The sequence below is a fragment of the Mastigoproctus giganteus genome, chromosome 7 (assembly GCF_048544385.1).
Source record: "Mastigoproctus giganteus isolate SK-2022 chromosome 7, ASM4854438v1, whole genome shotgun sequence".
Taxonomy (NCBI): Eukaryota; Metazoa; Arthropoda; class Arachnida; order Uropygi; family Thelyphonidae; genus Mastigoproctus; species Mastigoproctus giganteus.
The window spans coordinates 77,779,606-77,799,644 of NC_143581.1; the positions used below are offsets into that span (position 1 = coordinate 77,779,606).

General features: G+C 38.6%; 1 protein-coding gene across 1 annotated transcript in view; it reads left to right on the forward strand.

The window, feature by feature from the left end:
* The window catches only part of l(2)k05819 (transmembrane protein 94-like protein l(2)k05819), an 809,128-nt gene that overhangs the window by 706,516 nt on the left and 82,573 nt on the right, over nt 1–20,039 (forward strand). Inside the window, exon 24 of the mRNA XM_090377739.1 lies at nt 5,465–5,639. Within this exon, the coding sequence (XP_090233865.1) occupies nt 5,465–5,639 (175 nt within the window). The remainder of the gene's footprint in view (nt 1–5,464; nt 5,640–20,039) is intronic.

The following is a 20,039-nucleotide window of genomic DNA, read 5'->3' on the forward strand; positions in this document are numbered from 1 at the left end:
AGTTGTAAATATCCTTAGCTTCAAAATCACAACATAAATCTTCCAATTTGACGGTCCACTCTGTTACAATCCCAGTATCAACAGATCCACCTTTACCACTTACGGTTTTCCAAGAAATTTTATGCCGAGTTTTGAATTGTCTGGCCATCCCACAGAAGCTTTGAACTCATTTACTCCCATAGATTTCGCAACCTCCAAAGCCTTTTCCCTAATAATAGGTCCATTAATGGGAATTTTTTTTTAGCATGTGCACGACAAAACAACTCATACGTAACATTGTCAATTTGAAATCCAACAGTTTTCGGGAATGATTTTTGAACCTGATCATTTACATGTTGCTCAAAATTGTTTGAGCAGTTCATTTTTTTTCTTTAGGATGTCGCTTACCTGCGTCGTCCCGATTTTGAATTTTGCAGCGAGATTGCGAACACTATTTTTTTGCCGATCATACGCATTAATGAGTTTGACTTATCTTTTAAAGTTAAATGTTTACGAGAAGACATTGTGCACTTCACACGACACTGAACAAAACTGAAACTCAAAAGACGAAGGCCGGCAAAATTCCCCCACAGCACACACCGAATTCATCAGAAGTTTTACACGTGCCTTAAAATTCTTGAAAAAGGGTTTAGAACCGCAACGTAAACCTTGATAAAATTCAGAGAATCGGAAATAGAAAATAAACACACGATTGAGGCAATACGTGGAAGAAACGTTCCTAGAAAAAGGGCCGTGAGCTCGCCCGCTCTCCTTTGTGGGGAGATCAAATTAAGTGCTAATCTAAACGAAACAGTGCAGATTGCCTGTCCGCGTCCGTTACAGAGAATGTCCGCTAGACTGAAGCTGAAAACATGTTAAAACCAATAGAGGAGAGTTGGGGAATTTGAAAATGTCCATTGTAGAGAGATGTTCGTTAAAGAGAGGTGTCCGTTAGGAGAAGTTTCACTGTATTCCCTTGTATAAGGCAAAGGTCTGGCCACACCTTGAGCTGTATACAGGTCTGGAGGATTCATTTCAAGAAGGATGTAGAGCTGCTGGAACGAGTACAGAGAAGGGCAACAAGATTAGTGAATGGAACAAAGGGTTGCTCTTAGGAAAAAGGCTTAAGTTTTGCAAATTACACTGTCTGGAGACTAGGCACCAGCGAGGAGATCTGATAGAGGTGTATAAAGCCTTGACTGGTTTGAGCATGCTCAATGCCGATAGGATTCTTCCTTTTGCTCAAAATAATCACCCAAGAGGGCATAAATTCAAATTGAGGAAAGACAGATGTAGAATAGATGTGCGAAAATTTGCCTTTAGCCAGTGGGTACTTGGGTGGTGGAACAGACTTCCATCCCTTGTTGTGGAAGTTGATAGCCTAAATAAAATTAAGGCTCTGCTGGACAGGTATTTCGAATGAACGGAGGGGTGAAATGGGAGTGGGGTTTTTTATTTTTGGCTGATGCTGCATAAGCTTGCTTTCTTGCATCATATTCCTATGCTAATGCTAAGCAGTATTAGGCAGGTCAGAAAACTGCTAGCCTGGGGGGGGGGATTCACAGACTAAAAGATTAACAGTAGCTACAGACAGAGGCAAAAGCGATTCTTCTATTGAAATGAGCAGCAGCCTAGAGAGTATGTTTCTGGGGATTTCAAGAGCTGCTGGGAGTCATCATGGAAGAAGTAAATACACTGGCTGTGTTAGGGTAACTAAGAGTAAGAACAGGTTCATGTATACTTGCATGTACACCAATGCTAGAAGTTAAGTAAATAAATTTGATGAATTTGAAGTGCTGATCAAGGCATCAGATATTGTTGGAATATAAGAGACATCGTGTCACACAGATATAAGCAGTGAGAATTGGAATTTACAACGAACAATTGTGCAGAGAAATAGTGGGTCAGCAAATCAGATTGTCTTGTAGTTGGGATTTTAACTTTGCAGATTGGTCACTCACATGCTAGCAAGACTTTTGTGTATTTTTTGTAGTATTGTTTTCTAAAGCAGCATGTTCGAGGGGAAACCAGAGGGGGTAATACTCTTGATGTGATTATCAGCAGTGATGATTCATGCATTAGGAAATTACAGATAAAGGAACCATTAGGTTCCAGTGATCACAGTGTACTAATAATGTAATTACCATCAAGGGTAAAGGGAAGGGTTTTTGTGTTCATAAAGGTCTCTAAAAAAAAAAAGTATTAGCATTAGTAGAGTCATTTGATGCAAGAAAGCAAGCTTATGCAGCATCAGCCAAAAAAAAAAAAAAAAAAAACCCACTTCCACTTCACCCCTCTGTTTGTTCCAAATACCTGTCCAGCTGAGCCTTAAACTTATTTAGGCTATCAACCTCCACCACAAGGGATGGAAGTCTGTTCCACCAACCAACCACCCGCTGGCTAAAGGCAAATTTCCTCACGTCTATCCTACATCTGTCTTTCCTCAATTTGAATTTATGCCCTCTCAGGTGATTTTTCTGAGCTACAGGAAGAATCCCATCAGCATTGAGCATGCTTAAACCATTCAAGGCTTTATACACCTCTATCAGATCACCTCGCTGGTGCCTAGTCTCCAGACACTGTAATTTGCAAAACTTAAGCCTTTCTTCGTAAGAGCACCCCTTTGTTCCATTCACTAATCTTGTTGCCCTTCTCTGTACTTGTTCCAGCAGCTCTACATCCTTCTTGAAATGAGGCCTCCAGACCTGTATACAGTACTCTAGGTGTGGCCTGACCATTGCCTTATACAAGGGAATAATCACCTCCTTATCCCTGCTGGAAAAATTCCTGTATATCATTGACAATACTCCATGAGCTACTCTTGCAGCCCGTCTGCACTGCTCAGAGAACTTCATATCTGCCTGCACAACCACCCCCAAGTCCCTTTCATTCTCTACCACTGTCAGTGTAGTACCACAGAGTTGATACGTTGCTCTGGGGTTGCTGTTTCCCATGTGTAGTACTTTACATTTGTCAATGTTAAACTTCATTTGCCACCTCTCAGCCCATCTGCTCAACCTTTCCAGATCCTGTTGCAGCAGCATAGTGTCAGTAGTGTCCTTGACAACCCTGCCAACCTTTGTATCATCTGCAAACTTGGACATTAAGCTTGATATACCATCATCAATATCATTTATAAATACAGAAAACAATAATGGACCCAACACTGAGCCCTGAGGGACTCCACTAATAACATTAGTCCACGATGAGCAGTGTCCATTGATTACCACTCTCTGTCTTCTCCCCCTCAAATACCCCTTTATCCATAGCAGCAATTTGCCTCCAATGTCACACTGCTCCAATTTGTGTAGCAGTCTTCCATGTGCAACAGTATCAAAAGCCTTTCTAAGATCCAAGTATATAATATCAAAGTTATTCCCTGCATCCAGTTCTTTTGTGACTGCATCATAATATCCAATCAAGTTGGTCAGGCAAGACTTCCCCTTAACAAAATCATGCTGTGTCTGAGCTATAACTGAAGTCTTGTCTAAATGATCCTGCAGTGCTTCTTTAACCAGTGCCTCCATTAATTTTCCTGGAACAGAAGTTAAGCTCACAGGTCTATAATTACTTGTGTCAGCCTTTGATCCTCCTTTGTGAATTGGGGTCACATTTGCACATTTCCAGTCTATGGGTACCTCCCCTGAGTCCAAGGAAGCTCTCATAATTATGGCTAAGGGTTTGCTTACTTCCTTTGCTGCCTCCTTTAATATAACTGGATAGATCCCATCCACCCCGGGTGCCTTTCTTATGTTTATCTTCAACAGTTTCTCCTCCACTTTACTCCCAGTTATTTCAAGATTCTGTAGCTTACTGCTAGAGTTGAATACACCTCTGGCATTCCCCTTGCTGAATAACTCCTCATGTGTGAATGTCGATGCAAAATATTCATTTAGTTTGTTAGCTACCTGAGCAGGATCATCAACAGTTGACCCATCAATATCAAGTGGACCAATCTGATTCATCCCCTTCCTTCTAGAGTTTACATAAGTAAAGAACTCTTTGCTGTTTTTCTTTGCATCCCTTGCCAAGGATTTCTCGTAATCTGCCTTCGCCTGCCTAACCTCCTTTGTAACTTGGTTGCATATCAACTTGTATCTATCATAGGCTTCTGTGTCATGTGTTAATTTGTAAGTATCCCATGCATTTTTCTTCGCTGCCATATGCCTCATTAGTTCATCTGACATCCATTTTGGCCTAAACCTTGAACAATATTTCTTAGTTGGTATGTAAAGCCTAGTAGCTTCCAAGATAAGTTCTTTGAATGCTTCCCATTTTGAATTTGCTGTTGGTAACATCATCAGTTGGTCCCACTGTATAGAATTTAAATACTGTCTCAGTCCATCGTAGTCGCCTTTACGGAAGCAATAACCCTTCCCTTTACCCCTAATGGTAGTTTCCTCTTTGAGTAAATCCCACTTCAGCACACTGTGATCACTGCCACCTAGTGGTTCGTGCTAGCAAGACTTTTGTGTATTTTTTGTAGTATTGTTTTCTAAAGCAGCATGTTCGAGGGGAAACCAGAGGGGGTAATACTCTTGATGTGATTATCAGCAGTGATGATTCATACATTAGGAAATTACAAATAAAGGAACCATTAGGTTCCAGTGATCACAGTGTACTAATAATGTAATTACCATCAAGGGTAAAGGGAAGGGTTTTTGTGTTCATAAAGGTCTCAGTGATCTCAGGCAGTTTTTGAAATCTATACAGTGGGATCAACAGTCAATTCAAAATGGGATGCCTTTAAGGAATTAATCTGGGAAGCTACTAGGCTTTTCATACCAAGAAATACAGTACTGTTCAATATTTAGGCCTAAATGGATGTCACATGAACTAATGAGGCTCGTGGCAAAGAAGAAAAATGCATTGTATATAAATTATCAGGTGACACAGAAGCCTATGGCAGATATAAGCTAGTCGAGTCACAAAGGAGGTAAGGCTGATTACAAGAAATCCTTGGCAAAGGATGCAAAGACTTCTTTACTTATGTAAACTCTAGAAGGAAGGGGGATGAATCAGATTGGTCCACTTGATGTTGGTGGTTCAACTGTTGATGATCCTGGTCAGATAGCTGACAAACTGAATGAGTATTTTGCATCTACATTCGCACATGAGGAATTCTGTAAGGAGAGGACAAAAGTTCACTAAACTCTAACAGGGAGCTAAATAATTTTGTAATAACGGAGAGCAAAGTGGAGGAGAAATTGTTGAAGTTAAACATAAAAAAGTCATCTGGGGCAGATGAAATCTATCCAGTTATATTGAAGGAGGCAGCGAGGGAAGTAAGCAATCCTTAGCCTTAATTATGAGAGCATCCTTTTAAATTTTTTCAAAATTTCATCCTTTTAAATTTTTTAAAAATTTCAATAGATATTTAAATTTAAAATATTGGTATTATTCTGTGCAAATCCTGTATTTATAATTTTGAATATTTTTATTTATTTTAGAACTTTTAAGGTTTTGAATTTTATGCATTTTTCAGTATTGCTGTTGAACCACTGTATCCTCAGCTCTGTATTCAACAACCAGTATTTGAATGCCATCCAAAAGATGAACACTTATGTCCAGTAAGATTGAGCCACTTATTAAATAGTTTGCCATGTTCACTGAGTTTTTGCCGAGAGGATCCCGTCAGCCTTTATTACTTGATTTTGAAGGTGACAATTAAGAAAATAGTTTATGATTAATTGCTAAATTATTTTTACCATGACTGACTTATATTCTTATTTCTCACATAGAATTTATACAAAATGCTTTATAATTAAAATTTATCTAGAGTGCTTTATCCTTTATATGCCTATATATAATGAACATGCATATATACATGCCTATATATAATGAAAATTATAACCAAATGCATAGGGGCTCACATCTGGTGAGTAAGGGCTTGGCACACCCAGGGTCCTGAGCTGGATATCATCATTCTTCTCTTTATTGGTGATTCCTTTCTACTTCTCTCTCTCTCTCTCTCTCTCTGAGTAACTCAGGGTGGCGCCTCCATAGCCAGGTGGGCAGGAGCAGCAGTGCGTAGCACACGCTTCTTGATTAGACCAGGGTTCGAACCTGTGACCAAATACGGAGAATGTGGAAAGGTCAGGGAAATGGCCACCACATATCCCCGGAGCAATATGGCCTTAGTTGCTAATGCTCCTAAAAACCAAATAACAAACAAACAGACATAAGTAACACGGGTATTGTTTTTGGCCAAGGCAGCATAAGCCTCAGTCTTCCTTGCACTGTATGGCTAATAATAATAATTATAATATAAATGAATATATGCAGGTTACCAGAACTTTTAGCTATATTTTACTTTTAGCTTTATTTGTACACTGTAAAAATTGTTTTGAATGTTTTATAAAGAGAGTAAAGGAAATTATTTGAACTAAGCACCATAATTGATTTTGTTAATTTAATTAGAAAGAAATATAGTAATGGTGAGTGTTGAACATGCAAAATCCAATCCCAGTCAATGCTGTAATCATAATAAAACCATAGAGTATATTGTTGTAGACCTATTGAAAATCTTCTAAGACATGGATTTAAGTATGCATTAATTTTTCAAAATAAAATCCATCGAGTATATTGGATATAATGCCATTTTATCTAAATTTGTAAGGTCCTATCTGATCTAAATCTCTATACTCGAGTTTATGTCTGATCTAAATTAGCAGGAATGTGCCATAGCAGTTGCATTTAGTCTCTTCAGTGTAATGTGCAGTGTGCTGCCATTTGAGTTATGCCAAGTTTAGGTTGGACACAAATAGAGATCCTACAGGCTTCAGACGTTTATCAAGTTGAAGCTGCTGCATTTGTCACAAGGTAGGAAAGCTGGTATCAGAAAACTGTGCTTCTGGCAGATAAAAACTACATCGTTCACTGTTAATTCCTGCATTAATGATTGCCCCACTCCCCAGACACATCATCCTCCTGGGTCCATGGATTGTCATGCAGTGCACTTATCTTTATATTGTATGTACAAATGTGCGAGACTGATATCTTTTCAAAAATGCCAGGAGCATCCAGAAGAAGATTCCCAGCCTTGTGAATCTATTTGGTAATGTGACTATGATTTTGTTGCAATTACTGAGGCATGTCTTATGTTGGAAAGTGACTTAGGTACCCTGTTGCTAATTTTACCTTCCATTTTTATTCCATATCTCATAAAACTTGGCAGGATGGTCGTGGTATTTGTTTGTTTGTTTTATTCCCAGTCATTTTTCGATACCAGTATCACTTTTCAACTTTAAGCAGAGGCTATCCATGTTTGTGCTATACCCTTTTTTTTTTTTTTTTTTTTTTTTTTTTGTGTTCTGGCTTACAATTCACTTCCTGCAAACACTACCACATAATTAGGTAACTAATTGTCAATTGTATAGAAGCTACTTTCTCACCTTCTAGGAATGCTGCCATATTGAAGGAATCTTTTCTAAATTGCCATTTCCACTGAAAACCTACAAACTTGCTTGTAGGTGTACAGTGAAACTTGCTTAAAAAGCACATTCATAATGTATTATCTCCCTATCTGAACAGCTTCTCCTAACTCTGGGCAAGATAGCTTTACCAACATGACTCTTAAACCAGGATCTCATGAAGTTTCTGTTCACTTTTTTTCTACCCTAGTCAGTCTACCTTCAGATTCTTCTCCCTGGTTCTTAGTTCTGGTTGGCACACTTCCTTCATTTTATTTCATGTGTAACATTGTTTAGTGATGCTAATTCTCCTCATAGAACAAACGATGGTGTAGAACTCCAACCTTTTCAGAATAAGTAAAGTACAGGCAACTCCTGTGTAACACAGTACTTCTACAACACAGTTTCACTCTAACATGATTGATAAATTATAGCAATCCTCCCACAACATGGTACTTATATAACATGGTTTTTCTCTAACACAGAGAAGTGCGGCAAACCTCGCATAACACGGTATTTTTGAACTATTGTATGGGGAAAACCCTGCTATTATGTTGGATGTAATTTTTCAACATTTCCATTCTTTTTTGTGAATCCCACTGTTGACTCGCTAGTAGTTATGCAAGAAATTATCGAAATCTCCATATTTTGTTTTGTTGGAAAATCCCCGTGTTCTGTGCTATTGAACTTGTTTGAGACCATAAAAAATTGTGACTTAGAAGCTTGCAGTTCGTGACTTGTAAGGTTTTTGTAAGGTTATTTTGGTTTCTTTGTTGTCAGTTAAATCCCAGCCCTAAATTATTCCTAAGGAAAGTAAAAAAGCTCCACTCAAAAGAAACTTTATTTCTCTTGAATCAAAGATACAAATTTTGGATCGTCTTGAAAAAGGGGAAAGGTATCGTGCATTGCAAAAAGTTTAAATTTAAATGAAGCAACAATCTGGACCATAAAGAAAAATGAACAGAAAATTTTAACTGCTGTTGCTGCAGGATATTTCATTTCCACAAATATGACAGCTTTCCCCGAGCATCAATAATTGAGAAAATGAAAAAGGCACTCAGTATTTGGATTGATGATAGCAGTAAAAAATGGATCCCATTAGATTACAATGTAATTAAACAAAGGGCACTAAAAATTTATAACAGTTTAAAAGAAAATGGAGAATCTTATGTTGACCCGGAGTTTGTCGCAGTTAAGGTTGATTTAAGTGATTTAAAAACCACTTCTGATAACATAACATAAGAATTTAAGGGGGAAGTGCATTGGCTGATAATGAAACCGCCAAGATTTATGCAGAGGAATTTCAAAAAATTATTGAAGAGCACAGATACCACATCATTTTCAATGCCGATGAGACAGATCTTTGTCTCATCGGCATTTAAGGCATCAAAAGATCATGTAATGTTACTTATGTGGAGAAATGCATCGTGCGATTACGTGATATGCTAGTTTATAGATTCCCTAATCCTCGTGCAATAAAAGATGTAAATAAAAACATGTTACCAGTATATTGGAAAGCAAATAAATAAGCTTAGGTAACTGCCGATTTATTTCAAGAATGGTTTCTAAATTGTTCTGTGCCAGGCAAAAACTATTTAAAGTGGGAAAATCTAGATTTCAAAGTTTTATTAGTATTGGATGTGCACCAGACCATCCAAAAGATTTAAGTCATCCTCTCTCTCTCTCTGGGTAGTGCAGCCTCAGGCTTTTTTTGCACCATATGGCTAATAATAATAATAAAACACGTTACATCAGAAAATCATTACAATGGATTTTGTAAAAAATTGATTCAGAATCTATCGAAGTGATGGAGGCACAGAAACATTTTTCATTTGTGGACTGTATCGGAATTATAGCTTTATTGCTCAAAGAAGTAAAACCATCAGCATTAAATGCACATTGGAAAAATGTATGGTCAAACCGGCTGAAAAATGAATCAGTGCGATAGTAGAACTTGCTAAGCTGGTAGGAGGAGAAGGTTTTGATGATACAACTACTGAAAATGTTCAAGAATTGCTGATAGAAAAAGAGGTTGGTGAAGCAGATTTGGTGGAAATGGCATCAGAAGTAAACCAAATCAATTCAAAGGATGATAGCACAGATGAAAATTCGGAAGTTCCAAATTTTGCATTAAAAAGCATATGGGCAGAAACTGAAACTGAGCAATTAGAATCTTATTTTTTCAATGCTATTCTTTTGACCGAAAGGAGCACAAAGTTCAAAAGGGAGCTTCAAAAATGTTGAACTCTATACCATGAAATTTACAAAGATCTATCAAGCAAAAACAAACAAATCCAGATTAATGATTTTTTTAAAGAGAGCAGAAGATACACAAAAGATTTTCTAGAAACCTGACTAACTACTATTTATACAAGGGTTACCTATATTTAAGACCCGTCAAAAGCACTGCTCACTCTTAGGGACATATACTGTTTTCCGAGCTGGCCAGTTATATTTAATACAGCTAAGAAAGCACCCCTAACTCAGTTAAATCTGAACTCCTACAATACAGAAAAACTTCACAAAAAACTTCATCCATCCTTCATGAATCAGGCTGATCAAAATGCAGATTTGGTCTCATCTCATCCACTGCAGTGTGGCACACAATGGCCATAGTTGCTGATGTGCCTAATAAATTCCCAAAAAACAAACTGATTCAATGCCTATATTTGAGGCCACTCCATTATGTGACATACTGGCTAAAATCTCCAATTCATCTTTGGACTTAAAGTAGATGATCATCTTCCTTCCAAGTTCTGAGTGCTCTTTCTATTTCATTGTATTTGCCATTTTCTCTTTAATTTATTTCACATGGTTCTCTTCTTAAAAGATTTAAAATAAGAATCCAGAAATAAATCCACCCATCTTTTCTTAGTATATCTATTAACTTTAACTCAACTAACTCTCTCAGTCACTTGGTCTCCTAGTGGCACTATTCCTGCCTCCGTGTGACAAGCCCAGTAAACTATCCGCCTTACCTCCACACTCGCTCGCACGCACGTGCGCGCGCGCACACACACACACCAGGGTTAAAGGAGCAAAGTATGGACTCCACTGACATGACATCTCATGATCTTTTGATCCTAACCAGACAGACAGGCAATTGGATGAATAGCTCTTCCAGTGCCAACAAAAGTTTCTCTCTTATTAATTCTACATTCTCTGACAGGTACATAATAGCCTTTGGCACGTAATAGCTTTTATGAGATGTGCCTATAAAACTTTAACCTAAGCCTGACAGATAAGCCACTAAACAGATTCTTTCCCTTTATTATTCAGAAATGTAATTGATTGATTTAGTTTGGTTCTGTAACACTTTAAGTAGACCATGATAATCTGCTTAAAATGGTAAAATTGGTGGAATCCAAATACAGGTAACTCCATGCCTCTCCAAATATATCTAATAGGGTAATTGTAAAATGGGTTCTTCTGAATGGTACTTTCTTTGTAACATTTTGTGTCCAAGAACTAGTCAAACAGAATTCATACAATCAAACATTTTCTGCACCAATATTGTCACTGTCAAAACACCAAACGTAACATCAGCAGTTAAGGCTGGTTATTTGAATTGTTGAGTGTGATGACATTACCTTACAAGCATTCAGCTGTTCATCTCAACACTGGAGCCCACAGTTATGCATCAAACAATACTATTTCATTCTCCCACAGCAGAAAATGCTTGTCCCACAGGAGGTTGTTGTTGTTGTTGACTCTGTTATCAGGGAAATAGGAAATATACTCTGAAAAAAAATTAGGTTGAATACGACCAGGCTATGTCTGCCTGGACCAAAAGTTAATGATATTGAAGAACAGTTATCTTTTAAGGGCATTGTTGTACACATTTTAATGTTGAGAAAAAAAGTTGCAAGCTAGGATTAAAACTGTTTGCAATTCTACTCAGACATGCTAGGAATGCATTGTGAGAGCTTTTAAAACAATTTGGCTCTGGAGAGACTTGCAAGGCTCTCAGTAGAATTGTAGCAGAAATTTTTTTCAGCATTACCTGTTCTTTTTAACAGGAGAGAATGTTTTTTCAGGGATAGGAAGTAATTGAGTAGAAAGAGGTGCAAGAATATTTGTCAATGCTTTCAAGGCAGTGTTAAGGGAGTCAGAAAACTGCTAGTATGAGATGAATAGACAGACTAATAATTTAATGGACAGAAAAACCTTCAGTAAGTACAAACTAGTCTGGAATAAAGTAATGGGGGGGAGGGGCAAACTAAGGCAGATTACGAATGAAAAGAAAAGTAGCAATGCAGAGGTAAAACTGATTCTTGCAGAACTTCTGTATGGATAGGCAGCAGCCTGGAAAGCAAAGTGTCAGGGATTACAAGGCCTGCAGGGGTCCCACATGGGAAAAGCACATACATGGGCTGTGTAAAAGGTTTCTAAGAGCAAATACAGGCACACGTATACAGTTGCAAATGTAACATTACTCTGAACATTAGCATACAAGTATACGTGCTTGTAAATAACTTTCATGAATTTGAAGTACAGTAATACCCCGACTTACGCGAACTTGGAGTTACGCTATGTTATCGATATACGGTGCGACGGCGGAGAGTGAGAGCGAAAGATGAACAAAATTCAACTTAAAATTCTTGTATATGTGTGCATGAGCTGCATACATATACAAGAATTTGTATTCCAACTGTCATATTTATATGTGTGCATTCGAATTCGTGCTCAACGTTTGTCGGAAATTACATCGTTTTCACGGGAGAAATGGATCGCGTCGGTCGAGCCATATACAGTCAGTCCTCGTATAACACGTGTTTACACTACACAAATTCGATTACACACTATTTATAAATACGGTAACGATATCTTATAATATAACACTAACCGAATTGGCTTATGCACGATTCGCCTTTGTGTTTACAAGAAATAGTAGTCGAACGCAGAATCACCCCAACCGAACGCAACACGATAGGAATGAAGAGAAGATTCTGAAAATGTATTTATATTTTTTATATCAGTGAAGGGGAAACACATTTCATCATAATAACCTAAAAACCAACACAATTCCAGCTATCGGTATGCAATTAGATCGAGTTTACTACCAGTTTATAACAGATTCCACTAGCAGAAAGCAACTGGATTTTTATTGTTTTATGGTAGTAACCCCTAGAAATGTGAGGTGTTAATAGTGTATCTCTGCCTTTATGGTGTTGTTTATTCAGTTGCTACATGCGCGCAGCTTTGTTAATGCTAATCAAGCGTGCCTCCTCATTTTGTAATTGTGCTTTATTCCCTAAAAATGAGTAAAATACTTAAAAGGTGTGAAAAGGAAGCGTACTGGTGAAGACACTGCAGATTCAGAGAGAAAAAGAAAAGCAATTATCGATAAACAGAGGCGGACTGGGTCAAAAATTTATAGTGGCCTCATACTATGGTTTATGGCCAAAATCACACAGGCCCACCGGGGTTTCCCCGGTAAGGCTTATGGCCAGTCCGCCTCTGTCGATAGAGAAAAATATGAAATTTTGAAACACTTTGAGTGAAATGAAAGACCATGTGATATTGCACGTGCTACAGGCCTAAATGAGGCAACGGCGAAAAGCACATGACAATTGCAAATTTGACAGGTCTCAGCTCAATTGAAAAGGGCTTAAAAATTTTAGAAAACATAGACTCCAACAAAGAATGCATTATAGCCACAAAGCAAGGAATAAAAAAATTATTAGCTTGCTACGAAGAAATTCCGCGTGAAAAAAAGAAGTCTCTGTGTCGTCAGACGAATTTGTTAGATTTTATGAAGCCATCGACATCGAAATAACTTTTTTACGTAAGTCATTTATTTTTTTAATACATATTTTGTATTAATATGTATAAAGAACTGCAATTTTATTAATATTTTTCTTCTAAACTAATGTTTTTGTTAGTCCTTGGTCCCAATTAAACAAAATTTATATGTATTTATATGCAAAGTTGTACCCCAACTTACGCGAATTCGACTTGAGCGATTTTCGTCGGACCCACCTATCGCATAACTTCAGGGTATTACTGTATTGGTTAAGTCATCAATGCAGTCATTGTAGAGATATCGGAACCAAGGTGCTATCGCACATGGAGAACACAGAATTCGAATAAATTCAGTACGTATACAGAAAGGATAGACAGGATGAGGTTGGGAAGGAGAAGTTATGCTCTTGGTTAACAAGGACATAGAATCTAAGGCAGTGCACCCAGTTGGAGAGGGGAGTTCAGTCCAATGTTGAGACAATTGACATGATATAAGCACTAGATAAACAAAAATTAAAGTATGCATATGTCTCCCAAATGTGATGATGACTGTAAAGAACAACTATACTTAAAATGAGCCAGTAAATCAATGTCTTAGTTGTTGTTGTTGTTATTTGGTTTTTAGGAGCATTAGCAACTAAGGCCATATTGCTCCCGGGATATGCGGTGGTCATTCCCTGACCTTTCCACATCCTCCGTATTTGGTGGTGAGAGGCTCGAACCCCGGTCTCATCAAGAAGCGTGTGCTATGCACTGCTGCTCCTTCCCACCTGGCTACGGAGGCGCCTGCAATGTCTTAGAATGGGAAATTTTAACTATACAGATATTGGGATGGTTGTTGATATAGTAGCAGTCTTTGTGGATGACTGTTTTATGCCCCATCATGTTAGAAAAGCAATGAGAAAAATCAATATTCTTCATCTGATTATCAGCAGAGATTCTTATGAATTAAGAATCTCCAGGTAAAGGAACTACTAGGTGCCAGTAATCATAATATATTGACTCATAATATATATTGTCGTAAAGGTTATGACAGCGAGGGCCCTGAGTGACAAGCAATCTCTCTCTCTAGTGCGATTTTCTAGGATATTTCCTAGAGCGAGTACTAGTGCTTTCATAAACCCTCCTCCGCTTGCAATGCCTCCCTTGCTAGCAATGTTACTGCTTCACCCACTAGCAGTGTTACTGCTACCTCCACTAGCAACAATGTACTACTCTTGCTCTTCTGATGGCATGGTCACTTTTTGGCACCTCTCCTGCCTCCAAGTGGTGGGGCCAGTAACTGTGGGGGCTAAAAGGAGCAACCATGGATTTAAATGATCCATGAAGTATCCACCTCTAGAGCCTTCAAATTCAAGACCAGAAACATCCAATGATAATGACTTGAACCAACCTAAAAGGTTTCGAAGGGAAGCACAGTGCCATGACTTGCAAAACTTCTGGTAATACACTCCCTATCCACCCAGCCTGTGGGAAAGTTATCACCATTTCTAATTCAAAGATATTTGAATCCATCACCGGCTTACCAAAAATTACGAAACACTACAATGTGGAGACCTCCCAATCAAAACAGCTACGTCAAAACATTCTGAATGGCTGCTGAAGACAAAGACTGCCAGTCTATCACTCCCCATAATACCTTAAATTCATCAAAATGTGTCATCACAGAGTGAGACCTACTTACAGTCTCTGAGTAAGAATTAGTTCAGGAACTTAGGAGTCAAAAAAGTAATCAGTGCCAAACAAAAATGACCTAAAAAGATCGAAATCTCATTCCTATTAGATTCATCATTTTAACATTTAACACTCCAGAATTGCCATCCATAGTAAAAGCTGGCTATTTAAACTGCCGAATTCACCCTTACATTCAGAACCCTATTCGTTGTTTTAAATGCCAGAAATATCTCTACTCTCAGCAGGCATGAATAGGGGATGCCATTTGTCCCAACTGCAAAGGAAGCCACCGTGCCATTTCTAAATCATGTGAAATGTGGAAAAAGGCAAAAAAATCCAAAAATGCAAAATTGAACATAAAGCCCTGAGGCACACAGACAATTTATGTTGACCATTCCTAGTTGATCCTATATGTCTCACACCCTGAGCTATCTTTCAACTGCAGTTCAAACAGATGTGTCAATTCTGTTCAACACCTCCCTAGCTAACTGGGTTAAAACAACAAACCAGTGAAGCCGCTAACACTCCAGTTATTATCCCAACTGATATTTCAACAGTCTCGAATGACACAGAAAAATTTAAAACTACTAAAGACTAAGAAAATCAACAGTATGGAAGTGGATGTACATCCAGATATTGGACACCCCATATTCCCAAAAAAAGGGCTGGAAAAAATGCCCTGCATACAAAACACAGTCAGACGAATCCTCAGCTAAATTTCAGTAATGCACAACATCCAGTGGAACTGCAGAGGACTAAGCAGTCATTCAGATGACTAAAAGGATTTACTCACTCAGTTTAATCCCATAGGTGTATGCTTACAGGAAATGATTCTTATCACCACACATCTCACCAAAAAATTTTAAATTATATCATGTACAGATGAGATAGGAGATCAGAATCTCCTGCATGTGGAGAAGTAGCTATTCTTATTAATTCTAACATTCCATTGAGGCTCATCCAAATACAAACCATGCTGCTGTGTCAGCTCGTATTGCAGTTGGTAATTCTATTACCATTTTTTCTATTTACATACCACCATCTCTGCTATTTCGCCATTCAGAACTGGACAACCTCCTTACACAACTCCCAACACGGTTTTGTCTTTTCGGTGACTTTAATGGCCACCATCCACTGGGGATCTGCTACAATGGATGCAAGAGGCAAATTGATTAAAGAATTTTTGAACAGTAATGATCTTAATTAAATAAACTCTTGTTCTCCCACCTATATCCATCTACCTACAGGATCTACTTCTGTAATTGACTTGTCAATTTTTTACCGTCCATCTTTCTAAACACCACATGGTTGGTGTTAACTGATCCCTTTAATAGCGATCATTTACCAATTATTTGCTCATTACAAACAGAGACAACTCCAAATCCTGATCAGTGATCCTCTTGGATGTTGAAAAGGGCAAACTGGGATGGCTATTCTGCACATATATGTCTAGACAGACTTTATGTTCAAAAACAACCTATTGATGATGTAACTACATACATAACCAATCAGATTCTGACTGCAGCTGATGCTTCTATTCCAAAATCCCAGACATATCGCATTCACCAAAGTCACTGGTGGAATACAGATTGCTTTCATGCCAAAAGGAGAAAAACTGTGCTTGGAATAATTTCTGCAAGTATCCTAGCATTAGTAACTTAATTGCTTACAAAAGACTTATAAAACTAAAGCAAGACAAATTAGATAGAAAGCAAAACGTGATTCGTGGATTGTTTTTGCTTCAACCATTACAAAAGACACCAAACATAGCCCTAAATGGCAGATTTGTTCGGCTGCCTTCTCCAATACTTCATTGGAGAAGGCAGCCGAATGTATTTCCGACATGTATTTCCCATTGGAAAGGGAAATACATGTCTACTCCTGAAGAAGTTGCTAATGCGCTAGCAAAATTGTTTGCCACAATCTCTGCTTCTGTGTCTTATGCATCCTCATTCCAGAACATCAAAGCACCACTCCTTCCCATACAACTAATCCTTTACATTAATAGAACTTAAAGAATCATTAAATATATCTTCCAACAGTGCTGCAGGCCCTGATCGTGTTCATTTCATTATGCTGATGCATTTACTTGTTGTTGATATTTTCTATAATCAGATATTCTCTAAAAATGCTTATCCTTCATCCTGGCATCATTCATTTCATTATTGCCTTACCAAAACCAAAGATCCTTCCCTGGTTCAAAATTATAGGCCCATGTCTTTCACTAGCTGCATGGGAAAAATTTTCGAAAGGATGTTTCATACAAGGCTCGCTTGGATCCTGGAGTCACAGAATCTCCTATCAGATCATCAGTATGGCTTTCAGATAAACCGATTAACCCTAGATATGCTCATCAAAGCCAAATCTCATATCTGCAATGCCTTTGTCATGAAACAACATCCAGTCATGGTCAACTCGGATCTTGGAAAGGCATTTGACACTACCTGGCATCATGGTATTATTATGAATCTTTACCATCTGAAGCTTAGGGGCCATTTGCCTGAAATAATTCAAAAATTCCTGTAATTTTGTTCTTTTCAGGTCCGATATAAAAACATACTTTCTGCATCTCACATTCAGGGAGGAGTACCACCACAGGGATTGATACTTAGTTCAACACTATCTGCAATTCGTGTTAGCAACATGACACGAAATATACCAAAAACTTTCGAGGCTTACATGTATGCAGACGACTTTACTATCTCCTGTCAGTCTCAAAGTATAAACAATATTGAACAACAACTCCAACTTACCGTAAACACAATAGAATCCTGGACCTCAGAAAAGAAATGCACTGCCACTCATTTCTGCAAGCAATTGTCTCTGCTGAACTACAAATAAACAATACTCCATTCCCACTTGTTAATACCATTAGATTTCTTAGACTTATAATGGACAGCAAGCTAAATTTCCCAGCTCACATCTCTCATTTAAGAACTGCTTGTCTAAAGTATTTTTATATACTTCGACCAGTCTCATCCATGTCATGGGGAGCTGATAGTATACATTACTGCATCTTTAGAAAACTTTAATACATTTGTACCTAGATTATGGTTGTCCAGTATATAATTCTGCCAGGACCACTACTTTACAATGACCAGAATCCAGCACAATGCTCTGAGGACTGTGCTAGGAGCTTTCAGGACTTGTCTAATGCAAAGTATTTATATTGAAGCACATAATCCCCCATTACATCTTTGTAGAAAAACATTGTTGCATTTCTATGCTTCTAAGATCCAGAGTCTCAGGATCAAAGAGCTTATTCAAAGAGCTAGTGTTGGAATATCGATTTAACTGATATTTTTTAGGACACAACTGCATCTGTTCCACCTTGAACGTATGTTTCTGCCTCCCACAATGCACATTTTCTCCAGTGGGCAGAGCTGGACCAAAGTATTTCCATGCCCCAGGCAGAAAGATTTTTCGCTGCCATTTTACTAAGGATGTATATATTTCTTGCCTCATTGTTCTTCTGTTTTTGGCACCCCTTAAGGAATATCGCCCCAGGCTTACTACGTCATGCTTTAATCCAGCACTGCTAGTGGGGGAAGAATGTCATATGTCCCCGCAACATGAGGCAGTTGTGGTCAGTTCATGCTACTCTGAAATCCCATGCCCGTAAAATATATACTGATAGATCTAAAATGTATTGTCCCATACAGGAGCATATAATTTATATGACAACATATGACAGCAGGTCTTAGAAAGTTTTTAAATCTATTTAGTGGGACAACAAACAATGCTATCAACTGCATATTCTAAATGGAAGCTACTCAGGAAAGTAAACATAGAAGCTGCTGCTTTTTATACCAATTAAGACATATTTTCACAGTTTAGGCAAAATGGATATCAGATGAATTGATATCCATTGCCCCTTGACATGGGGCACCTGTACGTGGTGAGGGGACCTCCAGTGACACTGCTGGTCCTCCAGACTAGCATCACTGGGATCCAATGCCCACAGCTGAGGTTCCAGGCTAACACCATAGGAATCTGACATGTTTGTTGTGCACTGCAGCCCATGGAAACTCGGAAAGGTGATCCGGTGGTTGAGGGGCCCAGCTTCAACACACCACTTTGGCCCCTGCTCTGACAAGACGGGTGGTCCTGGAAGATTCGGCCAGGATCAATCAGCTAGTGGATTCACCTGCACTGGTCAACCATGCCAAAACCATGCCCCTACCCACGTGGTTCAAGGGATAGGATTAGGCTGGCAGCGGTGCAGGTATTGTATCTGGATAGCTCTGGCATCCCACTCCCGAGCGTATTTATTGCTTGCTGGGTAGTGTGCATCCCATTTGGGCTCCATGGTGGGTGGGGAGCCCAGGCACTGATCCAAAATAATGAAAACTATGAATCCTGAGAATTTAAACTTTTCTTCTTAGGTCCAATTCTAAGAATTTCTTCTTAGACACCATTACTTCAGCAAAGAGGCCCAGAACAGAAACAATATTATCAGATCCAGCACGTAGGTACCTGATACTCCATTCTATCAGAGAAAAACCTATTGGGAAAATCTCACCCTTCTTTATCCAGAAGGGTTTGGAAGGATCCTAAATCAGTAAAACATTCTGGGGATATCCTCATAGAAACGAAATGTGATAAGCACTCTGAACAGTTCCTCCATGCCAGCTGTATTAGGGAAATGCCAATTACGGTAACACCCCATAAGACACTAAATTCTTCCAGAGGTGTGATCTCTGAATGGGATCTACTTGAAGTGTCTGAAGAGGAGATCTGTTCAGGACTGAAACCGAAAGGAGTGACAGCTGTAAAGAGAATGTGTGTATGCAGGGGATGGGAATCTAGTGCCAACTAGAAATCTTATCCTTACTTTTAATGTGCCAATATCACCTAATGAGATTAAAGCTGGTTATTTGAACTGTGCAGTATGTCCATATGTTCCAAACCAGTTAAGATGCTTCAAATGCCAGAAATATGAACATTCACAAATGGCCTGCTGTGGTGCTCTTACTTGTGCTTGCTGTGGTTCAGAGCACCATGAAATGACATCATACAAGGCTTAAAAACCCACCTGCATTAACTGCCAAGGTGAGCATCTGCCTACCCTAGAGCATGCCAGAGGCAGAAGGAAGAAATGGAAATACAAAGACTAAAGGTTGCCAAGAAATGTTCTATAGGTACTTAATTCGAAATGATTGTACCACCAAAAGAGTCATTGACGCCTGTCGCCCACTATTTACTCAGTTCAGAAAAACCAGCACAGAA